At 33.9% G+C, this 25,581-nt stretch overlaps 1 protein-coding gene and 1 long non-coding RNA gene across 4 annotated transcripts; both read right to left on the bottom strand.

Annotated features, from left to right (window-relative positions):
- Nucleotides 1-10,182: 10,182 nt before the first annotated feature.
- On the bottom strand, nucleotides 10,183-13,040 carry LOC128194020 (uncharacterized). Of its 3 annotated transcripts, none has more exons than XR_008245286.1 (5): nucleotides 12,957-13,040; nucleotides 11,897-12,098; nucleotides 11,582-11,721; nucleotides 11,343-11,447; nucleotides 10,183-10,388 (listed from the first exon to the last, which is right to left on the bottom strand). It is a non-coding gene; the product is annotated as an uncharacterized LOC128194020 (long non-coding RNA). The 3 variants fall into 3 exon arrangements; XR_008245287.1 differs by having other exon boundaries at nucleotides 10,183-10,373; nucleotides 11,582-11,726; XR_008245285.1 differs by having other exon boundaries at nucleotides 11,582-11,726.
- A 5,097-nt stretch (nucleotides 13,041-18,137) lies between these two features.
- On the bottom strand, nucleotides 18,138-23,131 carry LOC108347720 ((+)-neomenthol dehydrogenase). Its single transcript, XM_017587140.2, has 6 exons — nucleotides 23,021-23,131; nucleotides 20,469-20,523; nucleotides 20,101-20,347; nucleotides 19,584-19,658; nucleotides 19,047-19,223; nucleotides 18,138-18,697 (listed from the first exon to the last, which is right to left on the bottom strand). Exons 2-6 carry the CDS (start codon nucleotides 20,486-20,488, stop codon nucleotides 18,317-18,319), a joined length of 900 nt encoding a protein of 299 aa, XP_017442629.1. The 5' UTR covers nucleotides 20,489-20,523; nucleotides 23,021-23,131; the 3' UTR covers nucleotides 18,138-18,316.
- Nucleotides 23,132-25,581: the final 2,450 nt, after the last annotated feature.

Consider the following 25,581-nt stretch of genomic DNA (forward strand, 5'->3'; position numbering starts at 1 on the left):
TTTTTAACTTTTGGGCCTCCAAAAGTTTGTGGTGCTTAGTGCTTGTGCAATTGGAATGGAGGCTTTTTCCTTCTACTTCCAAGTTTTCTTTTTGCACCTCCAAACTTTCTCTCAATATTTACCTTTTTTTTTATAAGGGTAATTTTTTTTCTCTTATAATTATCCCACTTACCTAACATTTACTTTTTCTTAATCTAAACTTACCACCACACCTCCCTTCACTTAACAGGTTTTTAAAATCCAACTTAAAAAATCATAGAATTTCCAAATTCAATTTAAGAGTTTACTAAATTTTGAAATTCATTTTAAGAACTCACTCAATTTTGAAATCTAGTTTAAGATTTTAAAACTCTATCAAATTTCAAAATATGGTAAAGGAACTTAAGAATTTCAAAATTCAGCTCAAAATTTTAAAACTCACCTAATTTTAAAATTTGATTAAAAAATTTATCGAATTTTGAAATCTAGTAAATAAATTGACCGAAATCTAATTAATAAACTCACTAATATTTTGAAATCTCCTTAAAGGAACTAAAATTTTGAAATCTCCTTAAAAATTTCCTTAGATTGCGAAATTCACTTAAGAAACTCATTTTGAAATTTGATAAAAATATTTTTTAATTTTTGAAATTTGATAACCATTTCTTTTTTGAAATCCACTTAACATTTCGCCCGAATTTCTAGATTTGATATTGATACCTCTATTCAATTCGTACTGCATCCCCAAATTTCAGCAATAATAATAAATTATACTAGTTAAAATGATACTAATTAACATGCATTAAATAATAATTATAAAATATAATAATAATAGTAATAATAATAAAATAATAATAATAAAATAATAATAATAATCTTTGTTCAAAACTTCACCAAGTATATATATATATATATATATATATATATATATATATATATATATATATATATAATTAAGAGGATTTTATATTATATATTAACTAGATTTTATTTTTTAATATATGTTTACATATAATATACTGCAATTTGAAAAAAAATGTTAATGGGATTTTAAAATCTGAAAAAATAAATATCAGATTTACAAAAATTTGAGAGTAGTATTTATTCAATTTTAAAATTTAGTGATTTTTTAACTAAATTTCGTTTGCTTTTTAAATTGAATTATGAAATTTGTTGGTTTTCTAAATAGAATTTCGGTAATTTTTTAATCAGATTTTAAACTGTTGTTAGTTTCGAAATTTGGTGAATTTCAAAATGAAAGATAAGTATTAATTAAATTTTGAAATTTGATGACTTCTTATTGGATTTCAAAATCTAAGTAAGTTCATATTTAGATTTCAAAATTTAACTGATTCGATTTGAAATCCGATAATTTCTTTAACTGAATTTCAAAATCCAATAACTTTCTTAAAATCTGATTAGTTTTAAAATTTGGTAAATTTTTGAAATAGATTTTGAAATTTAATGATTTTCTAAACTAGATATCAAAATCTGATTTTCTAAAATAGATTTCAAGTAACTTTCTACGTCTGGTTTCAAAATTCAGTAACTTTCTAAATTGATTACGAAATCTCGTTTGTTTCCTAAACGATTCAAAATCTAGGACATGACAAATGAAAGATAAACTTGAACAGAGTAAAGCATTGGAGAGATCGAGAGGTTTTGTCATTGACAACTACCAAAGAAACAAAGACACGAGAGGAAAATACAAAACACGTGAAGACTTGGGGATAGATGACACACTAGATACGATTTTTACTAAAAGGCAAATCTATGAACTTAGTAATACAGAGAGAAACCTTGAAGATACAAGGAGAAGCCTCATTGGAATGTTATTTAGTTGTCAAACAGGTCATAAAATTAGTGCTGTAAGAATGTTTTTCTATCACCTATAATCCTCTACTTTTTCTTTCCTATGCCGAATACAACTTGGATTTTTGCAGGTTGGGTTGCAAAAACTTCTTCTAGATGAACACAATGCTATTCTTAATGTAAAGTAGGAATTTAAGTTGGAATTGAATGATAAAAGAAAATTCTTCAAAGATGTTGGAAAACAGCGGTATATGTTCCCTCCTCTGTGAACCCCAAAATGGGCACTATGCGGAAGCGTAAAAAATGAAACTGTAAAAAATAAAAGCGTAGAAAAAGAGAAAATTAACACTGGAAATTTTAATGTGGAAAATCCTCTCGGAAAAAACCACGGGACATAGTCCAGAAAAATATCTCCACTATGAAAGTAGGATTACAGTGTTTCTCTCACTCTCTGAGGATCTCTCAATAAATCTCACCCTCTCGGATGATATACAAAACTCTCACTTTCACACTCACAGTATCTTCTATTGTACTGTGTCTACACCTCTCGGTATTTCTCTCACACACAAAAAAAAACTCTATTTCTCTCCTTCACCGTGGCTCTCTTTTCTTCACGGTGGATGTCTTCTTTTGTGTTGGTATGGCTTCACTTCCTTTGCTTCTCAATTTATGGAATTGAGAAAATGCAAGTGTCCAAATAAGAGGATGGTAATGGTGCACTCATTTTTCGTAAAATAAGCAAGGTGGGAGACAACTTCATTTGGCTTCAACTTTCGGTGGAGTGGTAGAGAGAAAGTGGAGGGTCCCATTTTTGTTTTATTCCAACAAAACTCCCCCATAAAACAAAAATGGGTCTTTCATCCCTTCTTGACTTAATTTGAAGGTACCAAGATACCAGCACCTTGGCAACAGTCTTCAACCTTCTTAGTTGGTATTGACTTAGTCATCATGTCAGACCAATTCAAGTCTGTATGGATTTTCTTTATCTTCAATTTCTTCTCATCCAGCGCTTCTCGTATCCAGTGATACTGCACGTCGATATGCTTCGAGCGTGAATGGAACATGGGGTTCTTGGTTAGATGAATGGTACTTTGATTATCACAATTCACCACATAATCATCTTGATCATGTCCTAATTCACTTAGGAAATTCTTCATCCATAGCATCTCTTTAGAGGCTTCAGTCACTGCTACATACTCTGCTTCAGCGATAGACAATGTCACACATTTCTGTAGTTTTGACTGCCAAGAAATAGCTCCCCCTGCAAAAGTAATCAGATAACCTGATGTTGACTTCCTTGAATCGACATCTCTAGCCATGTCTGAGTCTGAATATCCGATTAGCTTTAGATCTCCATTGCCAAAACACAAGCTTCTTTTGGCAGATCCTCTTAGATACCTTAGTATCCACTTAACAGCTTCCCAATGCTCTTTTCCTGGATTTGATAGGAATCTGCTCACAACTCTTACAGCATAGCCAATATCTGGCCTAGTACAAACCATTGCATACATAAGGCTACCCACGACAGAAGAGTAGGGTACCTTGCTCATTTCTTCTTTTTCTTCTTCATTCTTTGGATATTGCAACTTGCTGAGTTTGAAATGTCCAGCAATTGGAACACGAGTAGATTTGGCATTGTGCATGTTGAACCTTTTGAGAATCTTCTCAATGTAATCTTCTTGAGATACCTATAGCATTCTTCTAGAACGATCTTTGGAGATTTTCATTCCAAGTATCTTCTTTACTGCACCCAGGTCTTTCATGGCAAAAGACTTGCCCAATGCCTTCTTGAGAGCAGCTATTTTAGTTTTGTTCTTCCCTACAATCAACATATCATCAACATACAAGAGAAGTATGATGGACTCACCATTTTCATAATGCTTCACAAACACGCAGTGGTCTGCGGAGGTCTTCTTGAAATTATGTTGGATCATGAAGGAATCAAATTTCTTGTACCATTGTCTTGGAGCTTGCTTCAGACCATAGAGACTTTTCTTCAGACGACACACCAAGTGTTCTTTGCCTGGTTCTTCAAAACCCTCTGGTTGCTTCATGTAAATTTCTTCCTCTAGGTCTCCATGTAAGAATGCTGTTTTGACGTCCAGTTGTTCAATCTCCAAGTCTAGTGTTGCTGCCAGACCGAGAATCGCTCTAATGGATGTCATCTTCACTACTGGTGAGAATATTTCATCAAAGTCTATTCCTTTCTTCTGGTTGCACCCCTTCACGATAATTCGTGCTTTGTACCTTGGGCTTGGGTTGTTCTCTTCATTCTTGAGCTTGAACACCCATTTGTTCTGCAATGCTCTTCTTTCTTTTGGTAATTCTACCAAATCATAAGTCTGATTTTCCTTTAAGGATTGCATCTCCTCTTCCATGGCTTGCAACCATTTGTCTTTATCTTTCATCTCCATTGCTTCTACAAAGCTTTGAGGTTCACCTTCATCAGTAAAATTAACATATTCATCTGAAAAATACCTTCTTGACGGTTGCTTCTGCCTTGTTGATTGTCTCAATTGGGGTTCTTGAGGAGCATCCTCAATTGTTTGATCTTCTTCCGTCAGATTAGGTTGATCTGCTTCTTCAGCCATTTCATCAAGTTGTAACTCTGGTTTGGCTTGATGAGTCTCTCCCCCTAAGTTGTTCATCATAATAGGGCTTTGATCACTTATCAGCTTAAGTGTTGGTTTCTCCACTTTCTTGATGTCTTGGATTGTCTGATCTTCAAAGAACACCACATCTCTGCTTCGAACAATCTTTCTGTTTGCAGGATCCCATAATCTGAAACCAAATTCATCTCTTGGAGAACCAAGGCATATGCACTCTTTCGCTTTAGCATCGAGCTTTGCTCTTTCATCTTTCGGAATGTGAACTGATGCCTTACATCCGAAGAATCTCAAGTTGCGATATGAGGCCTTTTTACCGGACCATACTTCTTCTGGTATCTTACCGTTTAATGGTCTTGAAGGTGATAAGTTGATTAAATCAGCTGCTGTCACCACTGCCTCCCCCCAGAATGACTTGGGAAGTTTTGCGTGAGACAACATGCTCCTGACCTTCTCGACAATCGTTCTATTGAATCTTTCAGCTACACCATTCATCTGAGGTGTCTTGGGAGGTACTTTCTCATGTTTGATCCCATGAGTCTTGCAATAGTGCTCGAACGGACCTCTGTACTCTCTACCATTATCACTTCTCAAACATTTCAACTTTCTACTAGTTTCACGTTCAACTGAGGCGTGAAACTCCTTGAAGATTCGTAGAACTTCATCTTTTCTCTTCAATGGATAGACCCACAATTTTCTAGAGTGGTCATCAATGAAGGTAACAAAATATTGAGCACCACCAAGGGACTTTTCAGATGTTGAACAAACATCTGAGTGTACAAGATCCAAAATATGCTCTTTTCTTCTTCCACTTTCAGATCTACGGAAGGACACTCTACGCTGCTTACCTGCTAGGCAGTCTTCACATAATTCAAGTGGTTGTCCTTTTATACTTTGGAGATGATCTTTCGCAAGGATCTCTAATCCTTTCTCGCTCATGTGGCCTAGTCTTTTGTGCCACAACTCCTTACTTTCTTCTTGAGCAACATTTGTCTCTCCTTTGTATATTTTTCCTTGCATGCAGTACAAGGAGCCTTCCTTCTTGCCTCGAGCAACAATCATGCTTCCTCGACAGAGTTTCCATCTTCCATCGCTGAATTGGTTGTTCATTCCAGCATCATCTAATTTGCCAACTGAGATAAGGTTTAGACGTATCTCTGGTACATGTCTTACCTCCTTCAGCACAAGTTTGTTTCCATTTTCTGTCGTCAAAGTCACTTCTCCTATGCCCACAATTTTGCTTGTGACATGATTTCCCATCTTCACTGTTCCAAAGTCTCCTTTTTGATAGGATGAGAAGAATCCCTCATGAGGAGTAACATGGAATGATGCTCCGGTATCTACTATCCAAGTGCAGTCATCAAAAGCAATATTTAGATAGTTTACCTCAGTGATAAGGAACACATTCTCATCATTTGATACCACCGCCGTTGTTGTCTTTTCTTCCAGCTTCTTTTTGGGATCTACCACATCAGGGTGTACAGTTCCATTCTTCTGATCTCTCTTCAGGAATCTACATTCTGGCTTCTTGTGACCATCTTTTCCACAATAAAAACATGTCAAACCTTTGGAACGAGACTTGAATCTTCCTCGTGACTTTTCACGTTTTCCTTTGCTTCTGTGTTCACTCCTTCTGGATTCTTCATTCAGTAAACTGTCTGTGATGTTATCCAGACTGAGCTTTCCATCTGGTGCTGAGTTACTGAGAGTGACCACCAACGTGTCCCAACTCTCTGGTAGAGAACTAAGGAGTAAAAGAGCTTGTAACTCGTCTTCAATCTTCATATCCGCCTTCATTAGTTGGTTCACAATACCTTTGAAGGTGTTGAGATGCTCGATCATATTCTGGTCGTCAGTGTACTCCAACTTTACGAGTCGTCTGACAAGGTGAGCTTTATTTCTCGGAGTCTTCTTTTGAATCATAGATTCAAGCTTTGTCCATAACTCATACGCATCGGTATAAGTCGATACATGCTCAAACAAGCTTTTGTCGATGTATTTCCGAATCATAGCCACTGTTTTACGATTCAGAATCTCCCAATCTTTTTCGGTCTTCCCTTCCGGAATTTCCTGATTTGTGATCGGCTCATACAAATCCTTGCAGTATAGATGATCTTCCATCATCGGCTTCCAGTAGGAATAATTATCTGCAGTTAGCTTGAACATGTCTCCTTCCATCTTGAGTTTCACAGGATTCTGACTTTTTCGAACCGGTAGCTCTGATACCACTGTTGGGAAACAGCGGTATTTGTTCCCTCCTTTGTGAACCCCAAAATGGACACTATGCGGAAGCGTAAAAAATGAAAGTGTAAAAAATAAAAGCGTAGAAAAAGAGAAAATTAACACTGGAAATTTTAACGTGGAAAATCCTCTCGGAAAAAACCACGGGACCTAGTCCAGAAAAATATCTCCACTATGAAAGTAGGATTACAGTGTTTCTCTCACTCTCTGAGGATCTCTCAATAAATCTCACCCTCTCGGATGATATACAAAACTCTCACTTTCACACTCATAGTATCTTCTATTGTACTGTGTCTACACCTCTCGGTATTTCTCTCACACACAAAAAAAAACTCTATTTCTCTCCTTCACCGTGGCTCTCTTTTCTTCACGGTGGATGTCTTCTTTTGTGTTGGTATGGCTTCACTTCCTTTGCTTCTCAATTTATGGAATTGAGAAAATGCAAGTGTCCAAATAAGAGGATGGTAATGGTGCACTCATTTTCCGTAAAATAAGCAAGGTGGGAGACAACTTCATTTGGCTTCAACTTTCGGTGGAGTGGTAGAGAGAAAGTGGAGGGTCCCATTTTTGTTTTATTCCAACAAAAGATGGATTAAAGGATAAATTGGCAGAATTGGAGAAAAAAGAAGTTGAAGTGAAACACATGGAGGAGAAAATTGGAAGATGGGAACAAGTCTTGGAAGAGACAACAGAGAAGTTTGAAGAGGAAAAAAGAGTGTGTGAAAAAAGTCAAAGCTTTAAAGTATAATTTTTAAGGACAATGATACTTTAACAACAACATTTGACAACATTTTGACACTAACCATGTGTCAAAATGTGAGTGGTCCACATGGAACACAATATTTAAAAATGAGAATGACGTGGAAATAGAATTGGGGGAAGGGTTTGAAAGTAAGGAGCTTCAGTTTTTCTCTTCAGAATTTGAATCTGAGGCAAGGTGTGAGAGAGAACCCAAGCTTAGAGAGAGAAAGCGAACCCTAGAGTGAGTCTCGCTCCCTCCTACCCAGCCAACCTGCCTCTTCCCAGAAACGTGCAGGTGCAAGCGTAGTCCGCTAGAGTTCCGCGTGAGGAAGTGGTGATCGTTTTGTTGATCGGCGACGTTGGAAGCTTTGATTGGAACCGCCACCGACAAAGGCGTGTTTTGAGCTACTGCCGTTTACGTCTACTCACCCACCCAGTCATTGTGGTTCGTTTTTCTCGGAGCGTCGCGACACGGAGCAAGATGGGTGGGTGGGTAAACTGTTGGAAGTCCTACATCGACTAGAGATAAGGCCAAATTATAATATATAAGTGAGGTGCAAACCTCACCTTACAAGCCGGTTTTGTGGGGTTGAGTTAGGCTTAAACCCACTTTCTAATATGGTTCAGAGCCATAGTTGGAGTCTATCTTAGCGAGTTCTAAGTGGGCATTCTATTTTTATATTCCACCCCCTATCGGGCTGTTATCAGACCACCCAATTTCTACTGTCATGTACGAGATGTTTATACCTCGGCGTGAAGGAGGTGTGTTGGAAGTCCCACATCGACTAGAGATAAGGTCAAATTATAATATATAAGTGAGGTGCATACCTCACCTTACAAGCCGGTTTTGTGGGGTTGAGTTAGGCTTAAACCCACTTTCTATTATAAACGTCGACGACGACACTCCGGCGGACAAAGGACCGTGACGCTCCGAGGAAGACAAACCACAATGACTAGGTGGGCCGGTAGCTCAAAACACACCTTTGTCGGTGGCAGTTTCAATCAAAGCTTCCAACGTCGCCAGTCACCAGAACGAACACCACTTTTCTCCCAATTCTCTTTTCACGTCATTTTATCAAGACCATTCTAAAACAACCAAAATCAAAATGAATAGGATTTTCAATCATAGGGTTGCTGTATGAATAAGAACTCAGATAAATGCAATATTTTTCATATTTCATGCACAATCAAATTTATGATGAAAGTGCAACCATGCACCTCGCACATTTTGTTAGTTAGTAAAACTTGAAACATTTATATACATTTATATGTAAACTAAAAATTTATGTTTTCTAATACTTTTACTATTATTTTTCTTTGTATTTTTGAAGTAAAATTGATCGCCAATTCTTTTTAATTAAGATCCGGTTAAAAAATATTTATTAATATGTAGGGAACATGATTCTAATAACTTACCTATGATTTGCATTGCCAAAGTCCCACATCGATAGAAATTGAAAGTTAAAATACGTTTATAAAGTTTTACGCCTGACCCTATAGCAACTCTGGATTATGGGAGATGTGATTGGGCCTATGCTTCTTGCTGGGCTTAGGAAAGTCCCCGGGCCCTTACTGTAGAAATGCAGGCCCTGTAAAGGGTCACTACTAGGGGTGGGCAAACTGCACTATTTGCACTGCACTATAAATCTATTACAATTAACTATAAAATAGTTTTAAAAAACTGAACTGAACTAAAAAACAGTTCAAAAAAACTGAACTAAACTATTTTTTAGTTCAGTTAACTACAAAACAGTTCAGTTAACTACAATTTAAAAATCAAGGATTACAACAGAGCTAGTTTTCTGCTACAAATTGAAATTACTAGTCAAACATTAAAATTGAAGAAAGAGAAAAGGGACACCCACATGATGAGGTACCATATGCCTCCCTTCCCAGATAATGAGAATGTGGGAAGATAATCTAAACTGGGAATATCAATGATTTCATAAAACTAAAGTTTACTGTAATACAGAAAATAATCTCAGCACAAAATTCAATTTTTTTCCCGAAGTTATTGAATAACAAGTGAATACAGACATGGATATTCAAGTTGTAATATGTTTGGTTAAAAATCACGTATTCTTCAAAAGCTCTCTCCATAACTGAATGAAATAAGCTATTATTGTGAACCAAAAAAGCCATCAATCATCTAAAAACCAAAACAGTCCTCACAAAAGTTTAATTGCCTTCAAACTCAATATACAGTAAAACAAAACGTTGTTGTAATCACTTTTACATGAAAATGAATATATCAGTATGCTGTCAAAAGTGTTGCTCAGTGACTCAAGCCAGAAATCAAATTGAAATGAAATTCCTACTGCAAATACTAACCCTCCATATAGCTTGTTGGTATACCAGGATATAGAGCCATAGCCATTTTCTCCCATCTATTGCATATAATTAAACCAAAGAAAAAGTATTAGAGACACATTTTTAAAATAAATCATAATATTCCTGAAAAATTATCACAATATCTTATAACAATATGGCCATGAAAATGTAGCATACTGACAGTAATTGCAAATCTCTATTGAAGATGGAGTAAAGAATTAAAAACTTCATAAAACCATTGTTAGGGAAAACAACTTGTGATCCATAAATTAACAAACTCTACAAATACTAATTTTCTCTATACACAACCGTGGATGGAGAACAAGACACAATAGTCATTAAGTTCAAGCTCAAGAATAACATCTTCAATAGCCTTACATTAAGCTCGAGGACTTACATCAATGCTTCTTTTTGATTTTCAATCATCCAAATTAATAGCAGCACTTGAAGGTCCCACACATCTGATCCCGCTTGTTCCAGCCAAATATTTAATCAAATCACCACAATAATTGCATTTAGCCTTCTTCTCAGAATAAGGGTTTTGTTTAGTAAAATGTCCCCACACATCTGATCGACCTTTACTATTCTCAATTGACGATGAATCGATATAAGAAGGTAAATGATCCATTCTAGAAGTATTTGGTGTGAGGGTTTCTACCGTTTCTGACATTCACGTCACTACATTAATTAAGAGTTCAATCAAACAAAAGGTAAACTTATCTAAATGATGATGATGATATAGGGTCTGAAAAAAAATTCAGAAATCACATCACTACATTGATGAAAGTGTTGTGATAAACTCTGAAAACAAATTCAGAGTTTATAAATATTAAAATATATTACTACTTGATAGGTAGCCATCTATATGAAGTTTTGACCACGTGGTTATAGCCATTGAAGAAACATATGATTTAGAGACTATGAGATTGAGAACTACAACATTCATTGAAACACATTTGAAACACATGAATAATGAATAATGAACGTAGATCATTTGCTAAGGACACAATTTCAGTATAAAGACAAGAAAAGGTCCAAGAATGTTAGCAAAAGTAATTTCCAACATAAAGAATTACAAAAACAACAAAGTGATTCTAACAAATACAAGAATTACAATTCTTCTATTTTTAAATCTGTATCGTTTTTTAATCTTAATGAATCTAATTCCCTTTGCCTTAAGGCACTGCCTGTTTTCATTCCCTATACCCATCATTTCACTGTCTTTGGAATTCAATGGAACCTGGGGTGTGTTCAAGGTGGCCGGCATATGTGATTCACATTTCAAAATAAAAAAAGAGGTCCTCTCCACTCCACTAAGTTGCGTAAATCATGCTCAATTTACAAAATACTGAAAGAGACAGAATGCTAATGTATACTTATTAATTACTTCCAAAAATGTTTTCTATCTACTGAGAATATCTGCAAACATAGACATCATAGTCGTGGAGTTAAAATGTTGAAGTCAGTTATTGAATCATGTCCAAGATAATCTTTTGAATAAAAATAAATCAGTCTGTTGAAACTTATAATTCAAAATCAAAGATACCCTCAAATGAAAGTTAAGATACTGATCCTAGAAAATGATATGAGGAAGAATATTACGCCTATTGCAATACAAAGATTAATACGTACATGATGCAGAACACAGAAAAAGCAACCCTGAGAGGCTCAAGAAATTGTCAAAGGCTACTTGGAATAGCAGTTGTCAAACCCTGAGTGGTCACCACCATTTTGAACCTATCAGCAGATAAGGATAAAAGGTCACGCTTAGTAGTTTGATTATAACAAATACATAATACTGGACTATATATAAAAATACTATATTTTGAAGCTAATTATAACAAATACAAAATACACACATTTCTATTCACCTGAATAAATTCCATTCTCTCTCAAAATTGTTATAGCTGGTTAGACAGATTTAATGCTCAATACCATTTTTCTATTTCCCATCACTGCTTCCTGTACTTTCATTCCAGCCACTACAATTTCCACACTCTGGCCCCTCAATCTATGCTTCAATATCAGGCCACGCACACGAGTGTTCCACCATATGTTAGACAGAATTAAAGTACGTATATGAAATTGATTCATGCATCAGAGTGCTGCTGATAGGAAAAGCTAAATATTTTCCATGAAGTAAAGTCTCCTAAGGCCTATAATTGATGAATATGAATACAGGGTACCTTGAGATGACAAGATCTTCACGCGTGCTTCAGTAATGTCTAAATGTCTATATCAACCTATACTTTTAAACTGTGGATTCCTTGGTTTTGGTTTGAAACCTGGAACTGTGGATAGCACTTCTACTCCAATTTGACCTGAGGTACACCTTAGATTTGGAGGGGATATAGGCCACGTGCTGTGGAAGTAATAGCACATGCAAGGCTGAAAAAAACATGTACTTCTTAACACAATGAGTGAAATTTGTTTGAAATTGTAAATTTGTTGGAGGTACAACTTCATTATTAAGTTTCATTCATGTTCTTACAAAATCTAATGTAAGGATTTGGTTTGTTTATCTATCAATTTTTGGTAAATACTGATGAGAAAAGTAACTGTATATAATTTCAAGATTTTATTAAAAAATAAAAACTACGTATATTTCGATACATGTATGATTTATTATATATAGATATGCAATATTGACATATAATTCCTTTTCAACAGGTTAAGGTTTGTTATTTTATCTTTAAAAATAAATGGCCCTCTTTAGAAGATCATGATTAAAAGAATCCTATTTGAATGACAATGAATTTGTTGACTTTTTTATATGTTTCCTAGCACCACTCAATGTTCAGCTTTGGCTGGCTACTGCCATCACTGTTGCGTCCGCCCTTATTGTACACTCCATATACAAATTGACAAAAGGCTGCCCGACTGAAGGAAATTTCTCAAATCCTGGACCCTATCATTTATGCAACCAACCATGTATAATCTCCTTGTCACTTTCCTAATCTCTTTTCACCACCTTGCAATTAATCACATACCTTAAATCTTACCCTATCTCACCTTCAAATTATCACATGCTTTCCGACTACAATACTATCCCACTACCCCACTCACCCACCACACATCCCTGAATTCAAGAACCACTGAACCTAGCAGCAAAGGTTAAAGACACATAGCCTTTAGCCTATAATTAAAATTCTAATTATACCCTTATTCTAAGTTCTTAGAGTTTTAATGAAAATTCACAGCAGCTAGGGTTCACACCAAAAGTTCACAGCAACTTGGTAAACAAACCTTTGACGAGGGCGAGTCTTCGACAACAGTGCGCCAAAGCCTTCAAATGTAGCAAGTCTTCGACGACGGCGAGTCTTTGACTACAACGAGTCTTCAACGGCAACGAACCTTCGAGAACCTTCAACGGCGGCGAGCGAACCTTTGACGAACGGGAAGGGACGAACCTTCGGAAACCTTCGAGGCGGCAAGCGAAAGCGTGAAAATTGTGATGGAGAAAAGGAAAAGAAAACCTAATTTTGAGAGAATCTGTGATTGAGAAAAATAATTTGGGAAAACTGAAACACAGTTAACTGTATTAGAATATAAGCAGTTCAGTTTTTTTTAAACTGAACTATTAACAAGTATAATTAGTTTTAAGTAAAATTAGTTTAAGTTTTTTAAGTTTAAAACAGTACAGATAAACTATAATTTAAGTTTTTTTAATTAACTATGCCCAGCCCTAGTCACTACTAGCTGGAACTTGTGGCTGAGACATGTGTGGAGCCTATGCTTGTTCTGCCAGTAGTAACTGGCCAATTTCACAGTCATCCACATGGTCATTATGACTAACAGAATGGGGCTTATTCCCTCCTAATCCCTATTTTAATTTTTTATTTAAATTAACTTAGTTAAAAATAAAATTAATTTATATTTTATTAGGTTAAATTTTAATTTATATTTAATTTATTTTTATATTATATATATTTTTTATCATTTTATTTAAAAAATATATAAAATATATTTTTTTAATTTTTTGCGGGTATCTGCGGGTACCTACGAGTTTTAAAATATCTGTGGGTATTTTCTAAGCGGATAGCGAGTGGATTGTGGGACGAATATTTTTTTTGCGGGTCGGGTTGCGGGTAGGCACTATCTGTACCCAACCCGACCTGTTGCCATCCTTAGTTATATCATTATATGTATATCAGGTCAAATTGGTAAGTTTTGTTAAATTTAGCGTAAGAATGCAAACAATGTGAACTGAATTCACATTGATTGCTTGTAAATTTTAATGTTTTTTTATATGTTGTCGTGGTGATATATAGGATGTCGTAATATTTTTATAAGATGTGAAGTTATAATAATAGTGTTTTTATAGGAAATTATAATATTTTTATTTGAGGTTGTGATGTTTCTCTATAAAGTTGTTCTATTTGTTGTCGTGTTATTTTATATGATGCCATGTGGTATGAGTTGTGGTGGTGGATTGACATATTTGTTGTATAAACTTGGTTAGTTGTTGGTCAAGTTATTATAAATATTCTATGTGGTGTTTGATATGATTATCATGTTATTGTGATTAGGTGTTGAATTTTTGTAGTATTTATCGTGTTAATTAGATTATATTTTAAAGCTTATCATGAGATAAACATTGTCATGGGGATTGTTCATGAGAATGAGTTTTGGACATAAGACGTTACACATGTGTAATGTATATTGAATACACTTTTGAGTTTGGTCATATTTATTGTGTGTGTATATGCACAAGGCAAGAGACTTGTTTTGAATACACATTAAATCATCCGTACTAAAATCTCAATAATCATTATCCAAATTAAGATGCTAACACACATCCAGAATAATTTCATCATACATATATGATCTCTCAAAAATCAATTAATAGAATTTATCCCTAAATGTTTGACCCTTTATATAAAATTTATTAATATTAGGGTTACTACTCTGATGGTGTTTCATTCTTCACACTCAAGAATGGTTTGAACATTAACAGTATCCCAAGTCCTTCAACAACATTCAGGGCCAGGAACACTATATGGGTGCCTGTAGTTAAATGTAGAAAGTGAGGTTCTATTGCATTGTCCAAAAATACTAAGCACAAATGAAAATGTTAGAGTAGACTTTGCTTCTATGGCATATTATGTTCTTGTTTTAGTTAAGAAAAATAAATAAATGAAACAAAAATAACTAAGGATTTCATATTTAACATTTGGAATAAGAAGCATACATGGAAGAAAAGAACCATTAACATGCTTTTGTGACCAAGATAATCTACATTGACCAAAACAAAAAATTAGAAATCTAGTAGATTTATCTATAGAAGTATGTAACTCAGAAAACATGAATTTCAGAAACCTAGAATCAATGGATGCCAGAACCATGTCCCATACTTCTCCCTAACCTGTTGCAATTCCTCCTGCAAAGAGATAAATGCACAACATATCAATAAAATGAAACATCTTCTATCAAAGCTCCAAAAATGAAAATTTTTATAACTTACAGTTGCATAGGTGGACATTGTGTTGCCTTCGTATTTCTCAACGTCATCCCACAACTCCATAAATTTCAAAACAATAACTCCACTATCATATCTACATCAAACAAAGTCCAACATAAAAATAATGTTATTTAACATATCAATGAAACAATAAAATTTTTTATTTTCAGAAATAAACATTAAAAACTTACAAGTTTGGTTGGCTTGGAGTGTGCAAGTGTTGTACCTGCAAGTAGTTGACCTGGTTGTGCAAAACATTTGCTTGAAGTCCCAACTTATTTTGCCTTTGCTACCATTGCAATTTCTGCACCATGAGTTTTACAAAGAATGGTTCCTTGGACATGAAATTGTATATAAATGACATAATAATTGCGTCGAAAGAACTAAACCAATAAATGGTCAAAAAAATTAGAAAAGAATTTCATACTTTCCACCCAAAAATGCCATCAACCACTAAATCTTCTACACAACTTCAACCCACACTAAACCATACCATGAAAAATACCCAAAAAACACAACAACACATAAATGCCCTAACAAATTTAAACAAACTAAACTAACTTTTAATGAACAAAGAGAGTCCGACCACGCTTTAATGAACACCAACGCCTCTCGGTGGGTGGCATAGAGCAAGATGGGTGGGTGGGTAAACGTCGACGGCGGCACTCCGGCAGACAAAGAACCGCGACACTCCGAGGAAGACGAACCACAATGACTAGGTGGGTGAGTAGACGTAAAAGGCGGTAGCTCAAAACACGCCTTTGTCGGTGGCGGTTCCAATCAAAGCTTCCAACACCGCCGGTCACCGAAACAAACACCACTTCCTCACGCGGAACTTCGGCGGACCACGCTTGTACCGACACGTTTTCTGGGAAGAGGCAGGTTGGTTGGGTGGGAGGGAGCAAGACTCACTCTAGGGTTTGCTTTCTATCTCTAAGCTTGGGTTCTCTCTCACACCTTGCCTCATTCAAATTCTAAAGAGAGAAAATGAACCTCCTCACTTTCAAACCCTTCCCCCAATTCTCTTTCCACATCATTCTCATTTTTAAATATTTTTTTTCACGTGAACCACTCACATTTTGACACGTGGTTAGTATCAAAATGTTGTTAAATGTTGTTGTTAAAGTATCATTGTCCAATTTTTAAAGCTTATATATCTAGTTAAAATAACTTCTTAGAGTTTATAAATTAAACCACTACTTAAATATTGAAATTAGTTTTATTTTTAATTTAAAATTAAACAAAATACTTAGTTTAAAATTATAATTTTTTCAAAATTTGATCAAAAGGTGCCATGTTTATCTTATCTGATTTGACATTATTGCATAAACAGTTTAGACTTTAAGATACAAACAACACAAGTTTAATACAACATAATATAATGCTTTTGAAATAGGTTCAACAATTGAGAATCAAAAGCACCCGTTTTGTCCTCAAATCAGGTCAGTTATGAAAATGACATTCATTTTAAAGTGCACAATTCATTTGTATATAAATGACATAGTGCACAATTGACGCATTCATTGAGACTTAAGCCAAATATTTTTCACCTTTCATCATTTATTCTACACAGAACCCTGTATATACAAGATTTCCTAAATAATGACATCCAAATTTCGTAGATGACATCCAAATTTCGTGGGGACTACAGTGCATACATCGTAAACAATGATCATTCTCATCTTTAAATTTGATTATCAATAAATGTAACCAATACATTTCTTTGAATATTTCTAACAAAAGATATGTACATTTAGACCTCATCAATGCATATTCAAAAAGTTGTAAAGAAAACATCAATCACATTGCAAAAATCCATATTCAACAACATCTACGAAAGGCCTAAATCTTGCAACACTTTATCCCTCCGCACATTGTCCACATACAAAATCCAATCACAAACATACTTCTTCCTAACCTGTTGTTGTTCCTCCTGAAAAGTGATAAATGCACAACATATCAATAAAATGCAACATCTTCTATCAAAGCTCCAAAAAATGAAATTTTTTATAACTTACAATTCTGTAGGTGGGCATTGTGTTGCAATCGTATTTCTCAACGCTATCCCACAACTCCATAAATTTCAAAACAATAACTCCACAATCATATCTACATCAAACAAAGTCCAACATAAAAATAATGTTATTTAACATATCAATGAAACAATAAAATTTTATATTTTCATAAATAAACATTAAAAACTTACAAGTATGGTTGGCTTGGAGTGTGCAAGTGTTGTACCTGCAACGTAGTTGACCTGGTTGTGCAAAATCTTTGACTGAAGTCCCCACTTATTTTGCCTTTGCTACCACTGCAGTTTCTGCACCATGAATTTTACAAAGAATGGTTCCTTGGACATGAAATTGTATATAAATGACATAATAATTGTGTCAAAAGAACTAAACCAGTAAATGATCAAAAAATTAGAAAAGAACTAAAACACACCGAACAAGAACAAACGAATTCCCAAACGAATGCTCCAACGACGACGTAACGAAGAGAACGCGTCCCATTCGATGCTCGTTGCTTCCAAAGGTTCCAACGACGGTGGATGTTCAGCCGGTGAACAGCACTGGTCGACGAAACGGTCAAAACGTCCTCAAACGATGCTTTTCCTCTTCGTCATGCGACTCTACTGGGTCATCATTCTCTCTAGGGTTCTCTCTAACCCAAACTTAGATTCTAATTTTGAAATCACAAAATAAACCTCGCCACTTGAAACCATGTAACACTTTCTTTCCACGTCATTTTCCTATTTCTAATTTCTTTTCCATCTAGTCCACTGAAATCTTGACACGTGGCCGTGTCAAAATGTTGTCAAAATATGTTGTCAAAGTATCATTATCCTAATTTCTTAGAGTTTATAAATTAAACCACTACTTAAAATTAGTTTTATTTTTAATTAGTTTTATTTTTAATTTAAAATTAAACAAAATACTTAGTTTAAAATTATAATTTTTTCAAAATTTGATCGAAATGTCTATCTTATCTGATTTGACATTATTGCATAAATAGTTTAGACTTTAAGATACAAACAACACAAGTTTAATACAACATGATATAATGTTTTTGAAATAGGTTCAACAATTGAGAAGCAAAAGCACTGGTTTTGTCCTCAAACCAGAAAATTGCATATCACCGGAAATCAAAAGGAAGCGACATCAGTTCTGAAATAGAAGAGACCAGATGGAGAACCATTGGGAAGAAGTGAAAGCTTGACAGGACTAGCAGCACCTTCTTCAACTGTTAGAAAACCAGTGTTTGATGTTATATCTGTCTTCACGTAACCAGGGCAAACACTGTTTATGCAGAATGAAGGATGTTTCTTAGCAAGGATTCTCGTGTACCCATTCATAGCAGCTTTCGACACAATATAGGCACCTAGATACCTTGGCCACCCTTTACTCTCTAATGAACCTTCTTTGTAATCACTTAGAAATTTCTTCACTATTTCATCCACTTTCTCTTCTGTCAGCTTTTCACCATCACTCAACACTCCTCTTGCCCATGATTCTTTAGGGAAACTCTGAATTTTACATCAACAACAAGCAACAACACCTTCAGAAAATTAAAGGAAACAAGATGCAACAATAAACTAATATCTGTTACAGGAAATTTTGTATAATGTTAAGAAGAGATGGATTGGCTATTTATCAGATCGATATAGACTTAACTAGGATTTTAAGTCAAGAAGAGGAGGTATCGTAAAACTTTAAACTTAACTCAACTTTACAAAATTAGTTTGTAAGATAAGATTTACTCCGTTTCAACTATAAAATTAAGAATTTCAAATTCAATCTCCCATTATCCTTTCCAGTCAGATTTCATGCAAAACCATTAAGAATTTATTGGCACAAGAAGCTATTATTGCCTACCTCTAATTGCCCCAAAGAGGACGAAACATTCACAATTCTTGGTGAATCAGATAATTGAAGGAGGGGCATGAGTGATTCTACAGTTATTTTAGTGCCATAGTAATTTATTTGCAAGCATTCTTCAGCTAGCTCGTATGTTTGAGTTATTGCCTTTGTTCCATCTTCTTCTGATACAGCCTGCAGAATATTCACAACACTCTATCAAGAAAGTTTTTCAAACCTCTAATAATGTCCCCTGATCCAATATAAAACATATCACAACCTTTCTAAGAGCTACATTTCTAATGTTCTATGACTTCAACATTGGAAAAAGGGGAAACTTCAACATTCTGAATACTATCAAGATAAGCATGATAATCTAAATTGAGAAATTAATCATTTCTGAAATGCCTAAGCTCCAGCCAGAATTGATAGAAGTTTTCACCATGTTATCAAGTTAAGAATAGGCTGTTTAATAGAGAAATATTGTAGTTCAGAGAGCTTGAACAGTATAAAGTCTTCCATTAACTAGCATTTGGAAAAGGCCTAGACACTCACCCCACGGCTAAGGATAACTGAAGGCAATAAACCAACGTCTTTGGTTACTGTTCCACCAATCCCTGCATTGTTAACCTGCATTGTGCAATTTTCCTTAATGAAATATGCAAATATCTAAAATCACAGATTATGAGATTCCCTTTGAAGCAATCAAGAAAATTTATCACTACTCAATAACTAGATATGAAAGAAATCTTTCAAGTTGGTAAATCGAAACTGAATCATACTTAATACATAATGGAAGATGGAAAAGAGCATAACCTGATGCATAATGAAGACGGTTTACATCAAACAAAGAGCAAAATAAAACAATATCTCATACATTCTTAACATGCAGAACCTCAACTAACATTCTAACAACGAATAACAGCCGTAGCAAATGGAAAGAACTAAGAAAAGAAGTAAATTTCATGTTCAGAATGATACAAAAAGAAGAACTAACTGCATACATTTCTTTGACAGACTTTCATTTACAACCAAACTAAAAGGGGAGATGAGAATCAAAGTTGAATTTTACCAGAATGTCAAGTTTTCCAAACTTAGATTTGATGAAATCAGCCAGATTAGCTACACTGGTTGCATCAGCCACATCCAGCTGATGAAACATTACAAGGTGAGAGAGAGCTGAGGCTTTTATTGTTTCCATTGCATGCAGACCCCTCTCTTCATTTCTTGCTGTGAGCACAACCTTGATCCCTGCTGAGGCTAACTGCTTAACTATCTCCAATCCGATTCCTTTGTTTGCACCTGTCACAACTGCATACCTGATAAACTCAAACCCACAAAGATCAAAAGGAATTCGCAAAATGTAAGATTTCAGTTCAACAACAAAATTGAAAGTTGAATAACAAAACTGAAAAACAACAAAGAATGCCAATGTTCTACCTTTCTGTTGCCTCTCCCATCTTCAGTTTCAACTTTCAAGTCTGTTGCTGCAAACCTGTTGAGCTTGTTAATGTCATATTCTTTTTATAATGAGAAAATTTTGACGGTAATAATGCCCCATCAGTATGTCTGCAACTCTTGTTAAATATGAAAGTGACAAATGCTGCATTTCCTTGTAATTTGTGTATCCTTGTATTAATGATTATCTTTTTGAGTAAAGATGAAAATACAGAACAGAAGGTTGTGAAAAAGAAAAATTCTAAATTCAAAAGGTCTTTATTTTATTTTATTATTATAAATGAATGAATGAGTAATGAACACAGAATAAATCTAAGAACGATTAATACCAATTTTAGTTAAAAAAAAAAAGAAAGAGATAGTCTATGATTTATTTTGAGATAGAGAATTGTGAGGGCACTAAACAGAAAAGAAATGCAGCAAAAGATTAAGAAAAACTACCAAATTTTGATTCCTGACTTTCTACTCTTCTAAATTGATTGCCAGTTTTTATAGTATTTCTTAGTGCAAATTTGGCATGCCAATTTTCAAATTAAGGGAGCAGAATCTTATGATAATTGTTGAACTCAATTTTCAAAGTTATGGGGGAATATTGGAAAAAATTACTATGAAGATGAGTATGTCGAGGACTTTGTCCTCTTTTTTTTGTTGACTTTTTCACTCATGATGCATGAATTACATAGAATAAAATCATATCAAAATGCTTATTTATACTAAATGCTTGTCATTTCAACTCATGTGATATTTAACTCTTCAACTTTTCAACTTTTGTCGACAGTGCACACAGTAAGAAACTCCTACTGAATCATAATTATAATTGTAAATAGGTTAAAAATTATAATAAATTTAAATATTTTTAGTAGATTTTTTGGTTTATTAATTGTTTCAAATTTTAATATTTTTTAATAAAGTTTCTACTGCTTGATTTATTTTGTTAATTGAATGATGTGGTGATTATGGCATATTTTGTGATTAATATAAACAATGAAATGATAAATAACTTTTATTGTTATTATTAAAAATGCATTGACTAAGAAGATCTTCATGTTTTTATGATTTTCATGTTATAATGATCCATAGAAAACAACACAAAAGTTTTGTCTTAATATTTGATTGACAAAGTACGAATTGATAACCAATTCAAGAGAATCGTTACCCAAAATTTAGAAGAGTTTAGTTTTTTATGTTAAAAGTAAATAAACAAATAGCTCATTTTTCTTGTATACAAAATTTTAAAAATAAAAAAAAAAACAAAAAGTGTCATGTCCTATCCCTTTTCTAATTAACATTATGGATTTAATAAAAAATTATAAAAACAAAATAAAAAACTAAAAAGATAATATTATATATATGCACCTAAAATTAGAGCTGTCAAAATGGGTAACCTAGCCTGACCTACCATAGGTTGGTCACTTACTGAGCCAATCCAACCCGACTCATTTATTAGCGAGCCGAAAAAATTCGAACCCGATCCCACCCACCACGAGTTGGCTCATTGTTATATATATTCTAAGCTATCAAGCATAAAATCTTGCCAATTTAGTTTAATGAGACATACACAACCATTTGACCAAGAAACTACATATAGCTATTAACAAAAATCAAAAATATATAGCACAAGATAAAACTGTCATGCTTCTAGATAGGTCTAAAAACAAGATAAAACAAATGATATATTCTTGAATTATCCAATCTATAATATTATCCATCTATTAAATTGGAGTCCTGAATTATGCTCTCTTGAAACATTTTCTTCTTTATCTCCATCTATAATATTATCTAATTTATAATCTTAGGGTTTTATTTGCAGAAGGGAACTTTTGGAAAGACAGCAACACGAAAGACTCTATTACTAAGTAAAGGTTGTGCGTTTTGAATAATTAATTTAATTTTAATAAAAAAATTAGATTTGAATAATTAATTTAATTAATTTGATTTAATTAAAAAAAATAGGTGGGTTGGTGAGCCAATCAGATCCACCACGAGTTCAACCCGTGTGAGCTGAATTCTTAGTGAGCCGGGTTAAAATTGGCTCGCATAAAAAATTTTGCATTTTTTTCCAACTCAACCCGGCTCAAACCCGTGGTGAGTCAGGTTGACTCACGAGTTTCAACCCATTTTGACGGCACTACCTAGAATGGATGAAAAAAAATATCCCAAATATATATATATATATATATATATATATATATATATATATATATATATATATATATATATATATATATATATATATATATAAGTGTAAACTTATACATCAATCTACGTCAAACTTATACAAATCATGAAACAACATTTGTTGCTCAAAATTTATCTCTCACAAAAAAAGAAAGAAATATCTTAGAAAAATGAGGAAAATAGTGGTCCTCGCAGAACCATTATTGAACGTCATCTTATCTTGAAAGCAACATGAGAAGAACTAAGAAGCATATAAGCAAGTAATTCTAAAACTTTAGTATGAAACTATAAAGATTCAGCCATTGATACGAATATGTGCATGAATAAGAAGAAGAAGAAGAACTGAAGAAACGTACCTTCTTTCCAATCTTAGAACCTTTATCTTCACCCTTTTCTCTTCTCTTTCCTTTCAACATCTTCTTTGTACCTTCTTTTCTTTTATACCACAAAATGAAACGATTATTCCTGCTTTTACTTCTGAAAGGTAAGCCTACCCTACCATTACCATATACTAGTCAGAATGGTGTAAAAGAAAGTCGAATTTAAATCAAATTGCATACCATTCTAAACCACTACTTTTAATAACTTTCAATTTTTTTATATATATTTTAAACATTATAAAAATTTCAAACTTTCATATTAGATATTTCTACCATAAATAAAATTATATAATTTATATAATTAATACATAAAATTTAAATCTAACTCAAACTCACAAATCTCATATAAAAAAATAAATTTTACAATAAATATATATATATATATATATATATAATATAATATAATATAATATAATATGGCCTATATATATTTTGAATATTATTTTAAGAAAATAAAATTTAAATTTAATATAATTTTATAAAATTGTTTCAGTAATGTCATACTGAAATCTACTTCTTGTGAACATATAAAAATTTAGATAAGATGTTGTTAAGAAGTCACTTGAATATTTTATTAGTGAGAGGCTAAACTATAAATAGGTTTCTTTATATAAAGTTCATATAAAAAACTTATTCATCTTTTTAAAACCATTTTTCCCTCAATCTTCTTGGAGTCTCTCTAAGCTCTCTAAGTCATATGTTCTTCAATCAGAAATCACTTGATAATAAATCTCCTAGCCATGGTCAAACACTTTCAAGAAAGTGGAAGTCATCCACGAAGATAACATCAACTCTACCTTGTGGGCCACCTTTGGAGTCATCATAGAGCATGGACTTAAGAGTAGTGTAGGATATCTAGGCCATTGTATTCGGTCATGTGTGTAAGTTTGTTTAAAGCTTGTATTAAGACCTAAGTAGCATAGGATTTTCCTTAAGTTAAACATCCAAACCAAGTGGAAAGTGTGTGCCATATGTCATACTTCAGTTGGAGAGAATTTTCTTTTTAGAAGTGGTCACATGGCACCCTAGGAGTAGAGAGGACTTCTTTCTGGTAGTGGCCACATGTTCCTCCATCATTGGAGAGGATTTGCTTTTAGTAATGGCCACATGATACTCTAGGAATGAAGATGATTGTGTTTTGTTAGTGGCCACATGTCCTTCCATCATTGGAGAGGATTTGTGGACATTTGTCCACTCCTTAGAAGGCCTCATTTTTGGCCAATGAGAGCAAAGATGGAAGATCATGCTTTTAGGTTTAGGAGACACCCTTAGCCTATAAATAGAGGTGTCTCCACTGGATTAATGTAATGTTATGCTGCCAAATTATGGTCATACACTTCCTAGATCAAGACTAGAGAAACCCTACGCTCCTCTAATCACCTTCCTCCTTGAGTTGGCCTCACCTTTCTTGGAGCCACCAAACACTACACCATCACCATCATACCTCCTAAATGTCATGAGCTTCTACACCATCCACACCTTAGATCATCATCCTTGGACGATTTACCACCACTTTTCCACATCATCCATCCAAGGAAACACACCTTCATGCACATTTCCTAGTTTTGGCCTAACCTAGCTAAGGAGGTTGCCATCACCACCTTTGAGTTCAATGAAGAATCTTACACATTCGTCTGATTTGAATAACAATTAGAGTAAGTTTTTCCTTTACCCCTTTTCTAGAAATTCAAACTGTTTGTTTTGTTCATGTGAGCTTGACAAGCTACATGTAGCTCAATCTTCCCCAATTTGGTCCTCTGCATACTTGTGATTCTAGTGGTAGTTTTGAATAATTGATATGAAGTTATTTTGTGTAGATTGAGTCGTCGATACAAGTGGACTGTGGAGGAAGAATCTATGGAGCAATAAGAGTCCAAATTCAAGGTAAGGGAAGCTAACATTGAAGTTATTTCGGTGCCTTAATTGTGTTTTTTTCACTTATTGGTTTTCGTCCAAGGGCATTCCAAAGGCTTCAAGGTCACCTTCAAACAATGGTAACGAGGCTTAAAGGTGACCTTCCAACGACAACGAGGTTGCTTTCGCTGCTCTGGTGTCCCTTTTTCTTTTTCGCTCAATACTTAGTTCTCATTAATTGATTGTTAATTATAAGGTTAGTTTTGGTTTCCATACATTGTACTTTGTCCCTTTTCTTTTCGTGCGATGGAATTTGGTATATTTTTTCTTTTCCATTATCTTAGATTATATATTGTTACTAACATATGTTTTCAATTTAATTAGAATTGTGGATAAGTCCAAATCAATGCAAATTCAACTAATATGTCCAAAGGTCGGAATTCTCTTGATATGTAAGTTATTAATTTTGACACGTCAATTTATGTCCTTAATACATGATTATTTTCTAACATATTTAGTGTAACAAGCATAAAAATTCATTTGGATGTGGCTATTATGTTATGTTTAAGATGAAAACCATTATTTCAACATGAATCAAAGATGATTGGACAAAAATAATAATATATATGCTTAACATATTAGAAATCATATCAAACTTTAAACATTAATATATATATATATAT

The sequence above is a fragment of the Vigna angularis genome, chromosome 9, assembly GCF_016808095.1.
Source record: "Vigna angularis cultivar LongXiaoDou No.4 chromosome 9, ASM1680809v1, whole genome shotgun sequence".
Taxonomy (NCBI): Eukaryota; Viridiplantae; Streptophyta; class Magnoliopsida; order Fabales; family Fabaceae; genus Vigna; species Vigna angularis.